General features: G+C 49.1%; 1 protein-coding gene and 1 long non-coding RNA gene across 2 annotated transcripts in view; both read left to right on the top strand.

The window, feature by feature from the left end:
• Nucleotides 1–4,843, top strand: part of OCA2 (OCA2 melanosomal transmembrane protein) — a 225,315-nt gene extending 220,472 nt beyond the window's left edge. Inside the window, exon 22 of the mRNA XM_064367820.1 lies at nt 4,115–4,843. Within this exon, the coding sequence (XP_064223890.1) occupies nt 4,115–4,202 (88 nt within the window). The 3' untranslated portion in view covers nt 4,203–4,843. The remainder of the gene's footprint in view (nt 1–4,114) is intronic.
• Nucleotides 4,844–8,775: 3,932 nt separating this feature from the next.
• LOC135271085 (uncharacterized) overlaps nt 8,776–12,740 on the top strand; it is a 135,137-nt gene continuing 131,172 nt past the window's right edge. Inside the window, exon 1 of the long non-coding RNA XR_010339212.1 lies at nt 8,776–9,204. This is a non-coding gene — a long non-coding RNA (uncharacterized LOC135271085). The remainder of the gene's footprint in view (nt 9,205–12,740) is intronic.

Raw genomic sequence — 12,740 nt, 5'->3', positions numbered from 1 at the left:
AGGAAGGCGCGTAGGGGATGGCAGGAGGGAGGGAGGGAAGAAGAGAGGGTGCAGAAGGAAGGAGCGTAGGGGATGGCAGGAGGGAGGGAGGGAGGGAAGAAGAGAGGGTGCAGAAGGAAGGAGTGTAGGGGTGGCGGGAGGGAGGGAGGGAAGAAGAGAGGGTGCAGAAGGAAGGAGCGTAGGGATGGCAGGAGGGAGGGAAGAAGAGAAGGTGCAGAAGGAAGGAGCATAGGGGTGGCGGGAGGGAGGGAGGGAAGAAGAGGGTGCAGAAGGAAGGAGCGTAGTGGTGGCAGGAGGGAGGGAGGGAAGAAGAGAAGGTGCAGAAGGAAGGAGCATAGGGATGGCAGGAGGGAGGGAGGGAAGAAGAGAGGGTGCAGAAGGAAGGAGCGTAGGGGTGGAGGGAGGGAAGAAGAGGGTGAGAAGGAAGGAGTGTAGGGATGGCAGGAGGGAGGGAGGGAAGACGAGAGGGTGAGAAGGAAGGAGTGTAGGGATGGCAGGAGGGAGGGAGGGAAGAAGAGAGGGTGCAGAAGGAAGGAGCGTAGGGGTGGCGGGAGGGAGGGAGGGGAGGAGAGGGTGCATAAGGAAGGAGCGTAGGGGATGGCAGGAGGGAGGGAAGGAGAGGGTGCAGAAGGAAGGAATGTAGAGATGGCAGGAGGGAGGGAGGGAAGAAGAGGGTGCAGAAGGAAGGAGTGTAGGGGTGGCAAGAGGGAGGGAGGGAAGGAGAGAGCGTGCAGCATGGATTCCAAGACAAACACGCAGATGAGCCAGCAGCACCGAGAAGGGCACCCACCTGCTCGTGCACACAGCACTGTGGGCCGGAACCACAGTGAGGCAGGGAGAAACTATTTAAAAAATGGAATAGATTGGACATCCTGATAGCAACAGAAATTCTAGGATTTCATGGGTGACAGATTACAAAGGCTGAAGAGCAATTTATGACCTCAGGGACAAAACTCAGTGTTGGAGCCAGAGCAATTCCCAAGAAGGGTGAGGAGGTGGCCCCTCTCCCTCTGCGGAAAAGCTTCAGTGCTGGACACTGTTATGGGCTGAACCGTGTCCCTGCAGAACCCGTGCCCCCAGCAGCCCAGAATGTGACTGTGTTTGCAGACAGAGCCTCTGTGAGGTGGCCAGTTACAGTGAGGTCACAGCCTGGCCACATCCTTATCAGAGGAGGAGACCAGGATCCCTACACTCACGGAGGAAAACACTGTGAAGACACAGGGAGAAGATAGCCAAGGAAAGCGGCCTCAGGGGCACTAGCCCTGCCCTGGCCTAATCACAGACTTCCAGCCTTTAGAACAGAGAGAGAACAGACCGGGTAGGGTGGCTCACACCTATAATCCCAGTGCTTTGGGAGGCCGAAGTGGGCGGATCACGAGGTCAGGAGATAGAGACCGTCCTGGCCAACCTGGTGAAACCCCGTCTCTACTAAAAATACGAAAGAATTAGCGGGGCGTGGTGTGTGCCTGTAGTCCCACTACTTGGGAGGCTGAGGCAGGAGAATCCCTTGAACCCAGGAGGTGGAGGCTACACTGAGCCGAGATCGTGCTACTGCACTCCAGCCTGGGCGACAGAGCTAGACTCCATCTCAAAAAAAAACAATGGAGAGAGGCCGGGTGCGGTGGCTCAAGCCTGTAATCCCAGCACTTTGGGAGGCCGAGACGGGTGGATCACGAGGTCAAGAGATCGAGACCGTCCTGGTCAACATGGTGAAACCCCGTCTCTACTAATACAAAAAATTAGCTGGGCATAGTGGCGCGTGCCTGTAATCCCAGCTACTCAGGAGGCTGAGGCAGGAGAATTGCCTGAACCCAGGAGGCGGAGGTTGCGGTGAGCCGTGATCGCGCCATTGCACTCCAGCCTGGGTAACGAGCGAAACTCCGCCTCAAAAAAAAAAAAAAAAAAATGGAGAGAGAACAGATTTCTGATGGGAAGCCTGGCCTGTGGAGCTTTGTCCCGGCAGCCTGAGCTAATGGGTGCCGACCCTCAGACTACAGCAAACTAGCCGAGAGACCCAGGCAATCCTGCGCCCTCTCAAAATTCTACCTGTCCAGTGGGTGTGCTGATGCCAGTTATAGAAGTCAGTGTGGGCAGTTGAGAGGGTCCTGTGTGTGGATTGTGTCACGGTGACAAGGTGTTGTGAGGGAGAGGAGGGCTCCCGATGGGTCTGAGTGCTCGCATCCATTTTGGGTGAAATGAAAATGTTTGGTGACGCTAGGTGACGCTCCTTCTCTGCGTTGGTGCCATCCCTGAGACATCAGTGGCTCTCACTTGGGAGCACGGCAAAACCAGCCACTGGGAACTTTCTCCAGTCTGGGCTTCTCAAGCAAAGTCTGCTTTTTGTGGAATTCACCCCTTGACAAGGCAGATTTGCTTCTGAAACATGACCAGGTGTCTCAGTGCTCAGATTGAGATTCTCAGCATCTTACCTGACACTGACTCACTCTACACAGTCTGTCACAGAGGAACGAAGGTTTGTGTTTCCATGAAGCCTTGCAGTGATGTCTGTAATGCCTGGAGTTGACCAGACACTTCCGTGGTTTGTGTATTTTCAGAATTCAACGATCAGTGCTGATGTTTTGCAAACATGTTCAGCTATTTTCAAAAACAAAATTGATAAAGTTCAAGAAAGTTAAGTAGTTTTCCCAAAATATGTTCTGTGTTTCTTTTTGTTTGTTTTGTAAAATAAAATGTGTTCAGAAGAGAAGCCAAGAGAATTCTTCCACTTTCTTGAAATGCCCAAGTCTGCTCTAGAATTTTGGGAGCTGTCTTGCACACGGATGCAGTTTTTGTGTTTAATTGTAGCTCTGTTGTGGGATCCTCGCTGTGGTTCTTTCTGAGTAGCCTCTTCCTACATGTATGGCCAGGGAAGAGAGAATATCATGATCCTATTACTATTATGACTATGATTTACTAGATTTTAATAGAATCACTATTATGATTAACACATGCTAGGCTCTTACTGCTAAACTTTAAGCCGTTTAGAACCAAAAGTGTAACACTTGCAGGGGCTTCCCTTAGTGACGAAGCACACCGAACTGTGGTTGCAGCGGATGCATTATCCATGCCAAACGGCATCTGTCGGTACTTGTAAGCTGGGCTAAGAACCTGTGGAGGTGCAGGGGCGTTGGAGGAGGCACACGGCGAGGGACGCTCTCCTCTTTTCATGACTGCTTTTGTATCTGTGCAGACCCTCCTTGTCCATACGTCCCGCACCTCACCGACTACAGAAGAAACACTTCTTCTTCCCTTTCCCTTCCTTAGATAGCAGTTGGCCTGATTTTCCAACACGACTTCTCAAGTTCTCCTTGGCCTTAAGTGAGGGCCTCCAGGAGCCTGTGGGAAGGTGGCATCTCTGGGAAATCTCCAGAGAAGAAAAGTTGAAGATGACACAAGTAGAGGAGACATCCAGGGATTTAGATGGTGGCCCAGCACACAGCATTGAAAGACCAACCGTCTAATATACAGATGGACAAACAGAGGCTCCAGATATCCATTAAACATTTGAGAAAATCTTAAGCAGGTCTCAAATAAAATTGCACACAGTGGAGTATGTCTCAAAGAAGCATGCATTCACATAATTCAGGCTAAAACTAACTTTCTCATTTATAGAAATAAAACGTAGTGAGCATTGTGGAAATGTAAAGATGCTAAGGCCGTGTTCTCATGAGCGATGAGTCCATATCTCATGGGGCTGACCGGATTTCCGACGCCATCACTCATTTCTCTTTTTTTTTTTTTGAGACGGAGTTTTGCTCTTGCTACCCAGGCTGGAGTGCAATGGCGCGATCTTGGCTCACTGCAACCTCCGCCTCCTAGGTTCAGGCAATTCTCCTGCCTCAGCCTCCTGAGTAGCTGGGATTACGGGCACGCGCCACCATGCCCAGCTAATTTTTTGTATTTTTAGTAGAGATGGGGTTTCACCATGTTGACCAGGATGGTCTCGATCTCTTGACCTCATGATCCACCCACCTCGGCCTCTCAAAGTGCTGGGATTACAGGCTTGAGCCACTGCGCCCGGCCCACTCATTTCTCTTTGTATTTCAGCTGAGTCCATAGCTCATGGGGCTGACCGGGTTTCCGATGCCGTCACTCATTTCTCTTTGTATTTCAGATTGGGCTTCCCAATGATGGTTGTGTCCTGCACCGTTGGGATGTGTTATCTCCTTGTGGCTCATGTGGTGCTGGGATGGAATGAATAGATATCCACCTGTCGCTCGAAGACTAAGGGGAAATTCATCCATCACAACCCATCAGTCATAAAACTACCCTGACACCACTCTTCAGAGAAGAAAAGGTGCTTACGCTGGAGATGCTACGGAGACACAGTGGAATAGACCATGACACTAACACTTTTATTCCAGCGGATGCTGCAATCCCCTGGCCTCCTCTGTGTGTCCTTTCTCCCCAAGGACAAAAAGTAGAACACACGAGGTAATTTACTCAAGATTCCCCTCCAGAAAAATATACATGCTTCAAAAGCCTTCTTAAGATACACGGGAAAAGACACACATCCAACCCAAATTGCTTATTCTGTTTAATCATCATTTCTCCTGAGGATAATCACAGTTTTCTTTTTCTTGTAATCACTTTTCATGTTAAAATAATCAGGATTCGAATTGTATGCTCTCTGCAGATAGACTTTCTGGGAAAAGGTTTACTGCTCATAAGGAAACATTTTATATATTAAAATAAACTGTTCCTTGACAGAAGGCTTTGGAGTAGTTTACATTATGTGAAGTTGCATTTTATTCATTTATAGTTTTCTCTGCCGTTTTAAAGTTATTAATTGGAAGTTGAGAAATTTGACTTGCAGAAGATCATAGGTGTCTTTTAAAGGATATTTTATGTATTTAACAGCCTAGTGTAATGATTCTCTGTTTTGCAAGTGGTGCATGCTGTTTCCATCAATGACACGGACGTGAGTGCTGTCGACACCCTCTCCCTGCAGGACACTGTGGCCCAGTCAGTGTTTATTAAATGCAGTTCTTCGTGAAGCCTTCCTTGTGAGGCAACGGTAATGAGAACAGGGATCAAGGGGGGGCCCTGTGCCTCCTCCGAGGTCTCCTCCACTCTGCCTCGTCAGGACCGTGGTTATGCCCGAGGAGGAAGCTCTTCTTCAGTTCCTGATGTTCTGTGCATGACACCTTGCAATGAAAATGTTGGGGGATGCTGCTCCGAAGTGATTGTGTGTGAAGCGTCTGATTTCAAAAGGTCCAAGATGCTCAGGGCACCAAGAACTGCAATGCAGGGGACCTTTCTGGTCCCGTTTCTGTCTCGGGCACCCTGAGGATGGGTGTCCCTGTCAACTCTGGAGAGTCTGTATTGTAGCATGGCCACCTGGTTCCTCCTTGAAGGGCTGGGAGTGTTTATGATAATATGCCCTTTCAGTTCCTTGACAGCAAAGCTGATGGGCAAACCTATTTTTATTTTAAAATGTGGTGTTGGACAACATCACACAGAAGCCTCCAGACACGTGCAGCTGACTAGATGCCCTGGAGGAGCCCCTGCCACCGTCTGTCCATGGAAGGTTCCTCCTGCTGCTCCCCGGCTGCACGCACTTTGTTGGTCTCAGTGGGCCTGCACGTCCCTGAGCCAGTCACTGGAAGGCGTTGTTTCCTCTTCTGCCCCATGCCTGGATGCCTGGAGGCAGCACTGGTCTCCCTCGTGTCCAGCTGCTTCCGGCTCCGCTCACGTCTGCTCTTCCATCCTTCCACGTGTCATTCTTTCGACGCTCAGGCCCGTCTCCCACCCACTGGCTTTCCTTGTTGGTGCCTCTCTCTACTCCTCAGTCCTCCCTTGTCATTCTTGAAAACTGTTAGCTGCGGGCTCATTTCTCCCTCTGGCTTGCACCCCAGCCTCCCTGAGGTTCCTACTCACGGCCCACCACCTTCCTCCACTCCCCTCCGTGTGACACCCACCCTGGGTCCCCAGGACCTGCCTGGGGCCCTTCCTCTCTGTGGTCTGTCTCTGACCCTCCAGCAGTTCCCGTCATTTGCCTCAGGCTACCCTCTAAAACAAACCTTGCCCCTGCTGGAACCGCTCGTTCACTGGCCCGTGACATTTGACTGACGTCCCCTGCCAACTCCCTCAGCGCTTAGTGTTTATGTTCTGAAGTTTAACGCTCAACCAACAAACTGGCTCCACGCCACCTTTACCATCCCTGAATGTTGCCGACGTGAATCATCTCACGGGGATGGCTGGTTCTATTTTAAGATGAAGATCTCAAACCTCAGACAGGCCCTTGGCACTGCCTGGCTCTTTGATTCCATTCCCTAGCGCAGCAGCTAGAAACCTGGCAGAACAGGTGGCAGCTCACGTCGGGTAAGTGCACGTGACTGCAGCCAGGGGTGGTGCAATTCTTCAGAGCCAGTGCAAGGAAGCAGCTGTGGGCCTCTGAGGGGGAGGGGAGGGGCAGTGACCAGGACCTAGAGATGTGAGGAGCTGTGTCCAGAGGGATTGGACGGGAACCAGGGTCTTCTGCTGGAGCTGTGCCAGCGTGAGATACTCGGTGGCCGGTGGGATGGGGGCCAGGGGCGGGTGTGGGAATCATCCTGGGTTTATGCCTTTCTTCCTGTGACTTCCCTCTGGGCATGGACTGAACTAGTTGGAAGCCAGAGGAGGAGCAGATGGAAGACACTCAGCTTTAGGTGCCATTTTGCTGCTCCACAGATGACAAGTCCACTTCTGGATAAAAAAGACACTAAAAGTGCCATGAGCTTTTCTACCCAAGAGGCCATGCAAGCTTGCCCACACTCCCTCCTGACGCTGTCTCCAGAATTATCAGGTGCTTATTAAACCCTGTGTCATTATGATATAAAAAGACAGCCCTGAAGGAACCAGCTGCGCCTTTGCTAGAAATGTTGGACTCTCACAGGCAGTTTTCCTTGCTAGAGTCTGCTGACGTCATGTGCATAAAGTCCTAAGGTCACAGGGACTGTGAGGACACACTTTTACAGTCCGAATTCACTGTGAAAATCCAGATGAAGGATCTGCTTGCCCTTCCGCTGCAGACAAGGATCTGGACCTCCCTGAGCTCACCTGAGGAGCTGTCCCTTACCTTTGACACACAGCCCCACTCAGCGCGGCTGCGGCGGAGTCCATGGGAACCTGAGCCGCTTCCTCCGGCAACACATGTGCCTTCCAGATCTGCTGGGGCCAGTCTTGTAAATGCAACATACTCCATCACCATGCACATCTGACTTGATGGCTCAGTGGATCAGATCGCACTTGGCCTGTGATGCACAGCTCAAGTTCCGTAGTCACTCTGTTTCCCCCAATCCGATCTTCAACCTGTGCCAAGGCCCAGTGGCAGCCTGGAGCTGCTTTTATACAGAAGACTAGTACTCCAGTCACAACAGGAAGGCAGAGACTTCATTCAAATCCTGACGTTTGCACTCCACTCTCCCCACAAGGCTTGCCAGCATCTGATGGGTTTTGAGGGATGAATCTCGAGATAAATACACATCAGTTTGTGAGCCAACTAATCAAGGTGCAGTCACTAGATGGCTTTAAGTGGAGAAAAGAGGGATGGGCTTGTGGGTTAGAGGGAGGTAGAGTGATTCTTCCCACTTGACTCTTGGTCAAGATTGTCTTTGCTAATGCCTATGCTTGCAAATAAATTTTAGGACAAGCTTGCTTATGCCCATTTTACAACAAACTTGATCTGATGTGATAGAAATCACATTAAACCTACAAGTTAACTTCGGAAGAACTGATAATTTTCCTATGTCGAATTTTCCATCCCTTGGACATGATATGTCTCTCCATTTATTTAGGTGTCTTTTGTTTTCTTTCATCAACATCTCACAATTTTCAGCATACATAACCTGGACAGTTTTGTTAGATTTATAATTCAATAGTTAATATGTTTTGAAATGAAAGGTTCTGTGTTTTAAATTTCAGTTTCTACATGTGCATAGTTAATGTGTAGAAATGTGATTGATTTGTGTGTGTAGATCCTGTTAACCATGACCTTGCTGAGTTCACTTGTTAGTTATAGAATTTTAAAAAATTCCTTGGTATTTTTAATGTAGATCATTATGTCATCTATTAATAGGGCCAGCTTCATTTCTCCCTCCCCAGTCTTTATGCCTTTAATATATATTTTTTGCCTTATTCTGGTGGCTAGAACACATGAGGAGGAACTCACTCATTTACTAAACTAGATCTACTTGCAATAACTTCTTTCCGTTTTTCTTCATTCTAGAAGAGTTTCATTTCACCTTCATTCTTGAAGGAGTCTTGCTAGATATAGCATTCTTAGTTGACGGTTCTTTCCTTTCAGACCTTGAAAAGTGCTCTGTTACTCCTTGTGCCCATGTGGTTTCTGATGAGAAATGTGCTGTCATTCAAACTGATTTTCCCCTATAGATAAGTTGTCATTTCTCTCTTGCTGCTTCCAGGAATTTCTTTTTATTTAACTTCAGGGATTTGATTATGTTGTGGCTTAGTATGAATTTCTTTGAATGTATTGTTTTTGAGGTTTTTTTACCTTTCTGAACTTTAGATTTCTTTTACCGAAATTGGGAAGTTTTCAGTTAATAATTATTCATATATTCCTTCAGCCCCATTCTCTTTCTCTTCTTCTAGAACTCCAGTGATATAAATGTTGGATTATAGTCTTTAAGGCTCTGTTCATTTTTTTTCAGCATTTTCTCTGTGTTCATATTGGGTGAATTTTATTGATCTGATCTCAAATTCACTAATTCTGTACTCTGTCATCTCCACGCTACTGTTGAACCCATTCAGCAAGTATTTTATTTTTATTTTATCATTATTGTATTTTTCAGTTTTCATTTAGTTTATTTATTGCTTATTCATTGCCTATTGAATCATGTTGGTGACACAGGCTTTAGAATGCTTGTCATATAATTTGGACGACTGACATCAGTTGATGGTGTGTGTGTTTTTTATCCAAGTTCTAATTTTCTGGTTCATTGCATGACAGATGATCTATAATAATATACTGGAAAAATTGGCTAAGGAGATTATGGATTATATGTGAAAGCTGTATTTTAGCTAGCAGTTACCCTTTTTAGGCTTGGTACAAAGGTCCTGGTGTACTTTGAGCTGCAGCTCCAGTGACTGTCTCGTGTTGGGAGCTGATACCATGCAGTTTTGGTCTGCTTGCTTTCTCACTGGTGTTGATGCTTGCACTGCTCCCTGCTGATGCTGCTTGAAGATTTGGAGAAAATACTCCAGGTCAGGCCACCTAGTGTCTCTAGGAGGAGGGGATCTTCTGACTTGCTCATTTGTTCTGAGGTTCTCTCCTCACTGTGGAGCCGACCGTGAGCATTTCCAAGCCCAGGTGGTTTGGGAGCAGGATATTCCCCATAGGTGCCTTCTGGCCTCAGTGTCTCTGGGCTAGGGAGGGATTCATCAGGCTTGATGGGGAAGAGGAACACTTATTGCGAGTGGGGATTCAGGTTGATCTCCCCAGTTAATTCTTCTAGGCTCACCTGGTATTGTAGGTGGGACTCATGTTCAGCTTGAAGGAAGAGAGAGCCCAGCTGGGCTGTCTTCTGGATTGGGACTCCTTTCCTGTAACAAAAGGAGTACATTTTGGGGTAAAACACTTCAGGTTCTTCTAGGGCCTGCTGACTCTCATGTGGTAGTATAGTCAGGTTGGAATTTGGTCTGTTACTGCTGCAAAGAGTCTGCTCTGTTAGACTTTCTGGTCAGTTGTGCCTGAATCCCAAAGGGAGGAGGGTGTCATGAGACATGCCTGACTCAACTTACCTCATGACCTGAACTAGTTTTCCAGGTTTCCTTGGAATGCCCTTGGCCAAGAGAGGGGTCCATCAGTCAGTTGTGTGGGGAAGGGTGGAATTTTATTTTTTGTTGACATTACCTAATCAACGGCTAGGAACAGTTTTAATTTATCTAATCAGTCGTAAGTCCAACAGTAGGAGGTCAGAGGGTCTGTGTTTGGCTTTGTTGGCTGCATATACATGGGGCCCGAGTAATCCTGTCTCAACAGAGCAACATTCAAATGAAATTCGTCCAGCAGCTGAGAATAATTGAATGTGGAATGTAAATCTTTACTGGCATTTTAACAGAGAAACCCAAAGGGACAACGTGAAAACCACAGCGCAACTTGTGAAGAGCAAATCCTTTTTCTCTGCCTCTCGCCCATTGCCACCCCTGCTGACCAGACCCCTGGCTTTCCCCCCATCTCACGCCCACTGTTCCCCATCCAGCCCAGCCTCTTGCTTTCTCCATCCCTGCCTGCCCTCATTGTCAGTGTCAAGTTCCCACCATCCTGCTTTGCTTGCTTTAAATTCATCAGCTCTTTTTCCACCTGATCTTAATGAACTTATCAACGTTTAAAAGACCGCCACCTCCCTCCCTGGCCCCACCAGGCCTCAGAGACCTAGGCTGAGGGTGCAGAGGGGCTGACACCCCAGATATTAGTCATTGTTGTTACTTGTCTTTGCTCCTGTTGCCTGCCCGTCTTTGGGCTGAGGATGCTAAAGGTGCAGGTGTTGCTCCAAGAGCGGCTGGGCCAGCTGTCGGCACTGCCCGGACTCACCTTCAGTCTTTCTCTCACTACCTTGTGGACTCTGCAGTGTAGGAAAGCAGTGAGAGGTTTCCTGGGGGGATGTGGGTTACAGGGAAGCATTTGTGGCCAGGGAGCAGCTGGTAAACAGTCAGAAGCAGAGACATGGTGGCCAGGTGTGAAGGTGAAAGGCAGGTGCTTAGGACCTAACTGCAGGAGGAAAGCTGGCTGGCTTGGGGAAGGGGTCCTCATGAAGGAGGCTGCCGAGAACTAAGGGCTGCCAGCTTCCCTGGCTGCACGAGCGGATGGATGCATTTGCTGCGGGCGATCCTGACATAATATGTCCCTGAAGAGAAGGATATTTGATTGAAACCCACTTGACGTAGGATGATGGGCTCCTGGTCTAAGGACAGCAGGCGTCCTGTTGCTGAATTCACGGATTCATGACCTCCCGGGGCCCCACCGTGTTTCCAGGCCTGATACATGGGCAGATCATGTATGACACAGACAGAGGTGTGTTAGGGTGTCCCTGATGTGTTGCTATCACTCTGGAATAAGTTTCCTGGGCAGACAGAGGAGAGCAGAAGCAAAATTCCACCAGAAGGCTCGCGGGAGGCTCTGTGCCTGGTGCTCGCTAAGTCTGACATGGGACCCCTGATACCTATGCTGTTTCGTTGCACTGTAGCTGATGTCCCTCCCGGGTGCCTGAAAGCGACGGGAGCGAAGCCTGTCCTCACCGCTTTCTCAGGAGTGTGGTGGAATGTCACTGTCCTCTTGCTCTCTCTGCAGCCATGGGCCAGGCAGCCCTTGCAGACTTGTGGCTGTGCTCACCGGGACATGCCATCCTGATTTCCTCTTGCCGGTAACTGGTGGCTGAACTGGGTGGCTGGGCAGCCAGGTTCCCTGCAGATGCCATTTGATAAAGTGCCACTGTGAGCCAGGGTGTCAGGGTGCTCCCTTCCTGAGCACGTGGGTGCCAAGAGGCAAGGTGTGCTGTGCAGAGAGGAAGCAGGACGGCAGAGGCAGCCGCCGGAGCCTTGCAGAATGTCCATTCAGATGGCAGTTTACGCCGCAGATGAATTAAAAGCAAGCTTCCTAATTAAGTGCCTAATCGAATACACGGCCTCCTGAGGTGTGTACAGAAGAAACAGAAGACGACTTTTGGCCTCCAGGGGCTTTCATTAAGCATTCCATATTCCATCCTTTTCTCCCGTTTCCTTCACTCCCCGAGGCACGGCCACATGCGCTGCTTCCAGACTCCTCAGAGGGCTTATGGATGGCGAGCCCTTCAACAAACTGTGTGCAGACTGATGCATCATTTCGGATTCTATTATACATATAAAGAGAGTGTTAGATGCCCGAGGGATTCTTTTAGTGAGAAAACCAGACTACAGCTGGTTAGGTTCAAGCTGTTCCCCCGTTTTGCTCTTTGGCTCATCCTCTCCTGGTGGTTTGCTCAGCTTGCTTCTGCAGACAGCGTGCAGAGAGCTTTAAGGGAACGTGGCCCGGTGCTGCGTCTTTTATCGCCTACAAATCTTACCAGCCTCAGCTCTGCCATCGCACTGCTTCTGCCTCTCAGTCTTCTGCCTGGGATGGGACTCTTGGGTGGGAGGTGATTGGCTCTTGTCTCCTTCCCACGTGGCCCTTCCCTTGACCTATGCACAGTTGGTCTGGGCTGATCTGACCTTTGACAAAGTGTTGAAGACTGCTTCCCAAGCGTGTCGTCTGCTTCAAGGCTCCGTAGCTGCTTTGCAGTGAGTGCATCAACCTCATGCTTTAGAGCAGTGGAGAATGATGTTTAACTTGCAGTCTGCAGCCAGAGAGGCCCCATTAGCGCTGTCAGCGCCCTTCCACCATCAAGGGTCAGCCAGAAGGCAGGGCATGTGTTCCCTCCTCCTGCCTTGCCCTGGACCTGGCACGGTGCTCTTTGCTCTTTTCCTAGAGGACACGGAGCATGTGTTAGTGAAATGAACACATCACCTGCCTCCAAGCAAAGGCATAGCTTCCACCATTCAGATGAGTCTGCAACGTGTATTTCCAAAAACCGTCGTTTTCAGCAAAAGAAAATGTCAAGAGGAGGATGTTTAAATCCTTGTCTAAATGTCCAGTCCTTGGAGAAGCAGCTTGGTTAAGTTGCTGCTGTTGTAGTGCTGAATTGTTTTGCAGGACGATTAATGTTAGTCACGTGACAATAAGCAGTAGGCTATCTAAAACCATCTGTATGACACATTCGAATAAA

The sequence above is a fragment of the Aotus nancymaae genome, unplaced genomic scaffold (assembly GCF_030222135.1).
Source record: "Aotus nancymaae isolate 86718 unplaced genomic scaffold, 86718_ANA_hifiasm-v0.15.2.pri h1tg000075l, whole genome shotgun sequence".
In the NCBI taxonomy this organism is placed as follows: domain Eukaryota; kingdom Metazoa; phylum Chordata; class Mammalia; order Primates; family Aotidae; genus Aotus; species Aotus nancymaae.
Note: the sequence above shows the minus strand (reverse complement) of the source record. Positions and strands in the feature narration are given on the sequence as shown.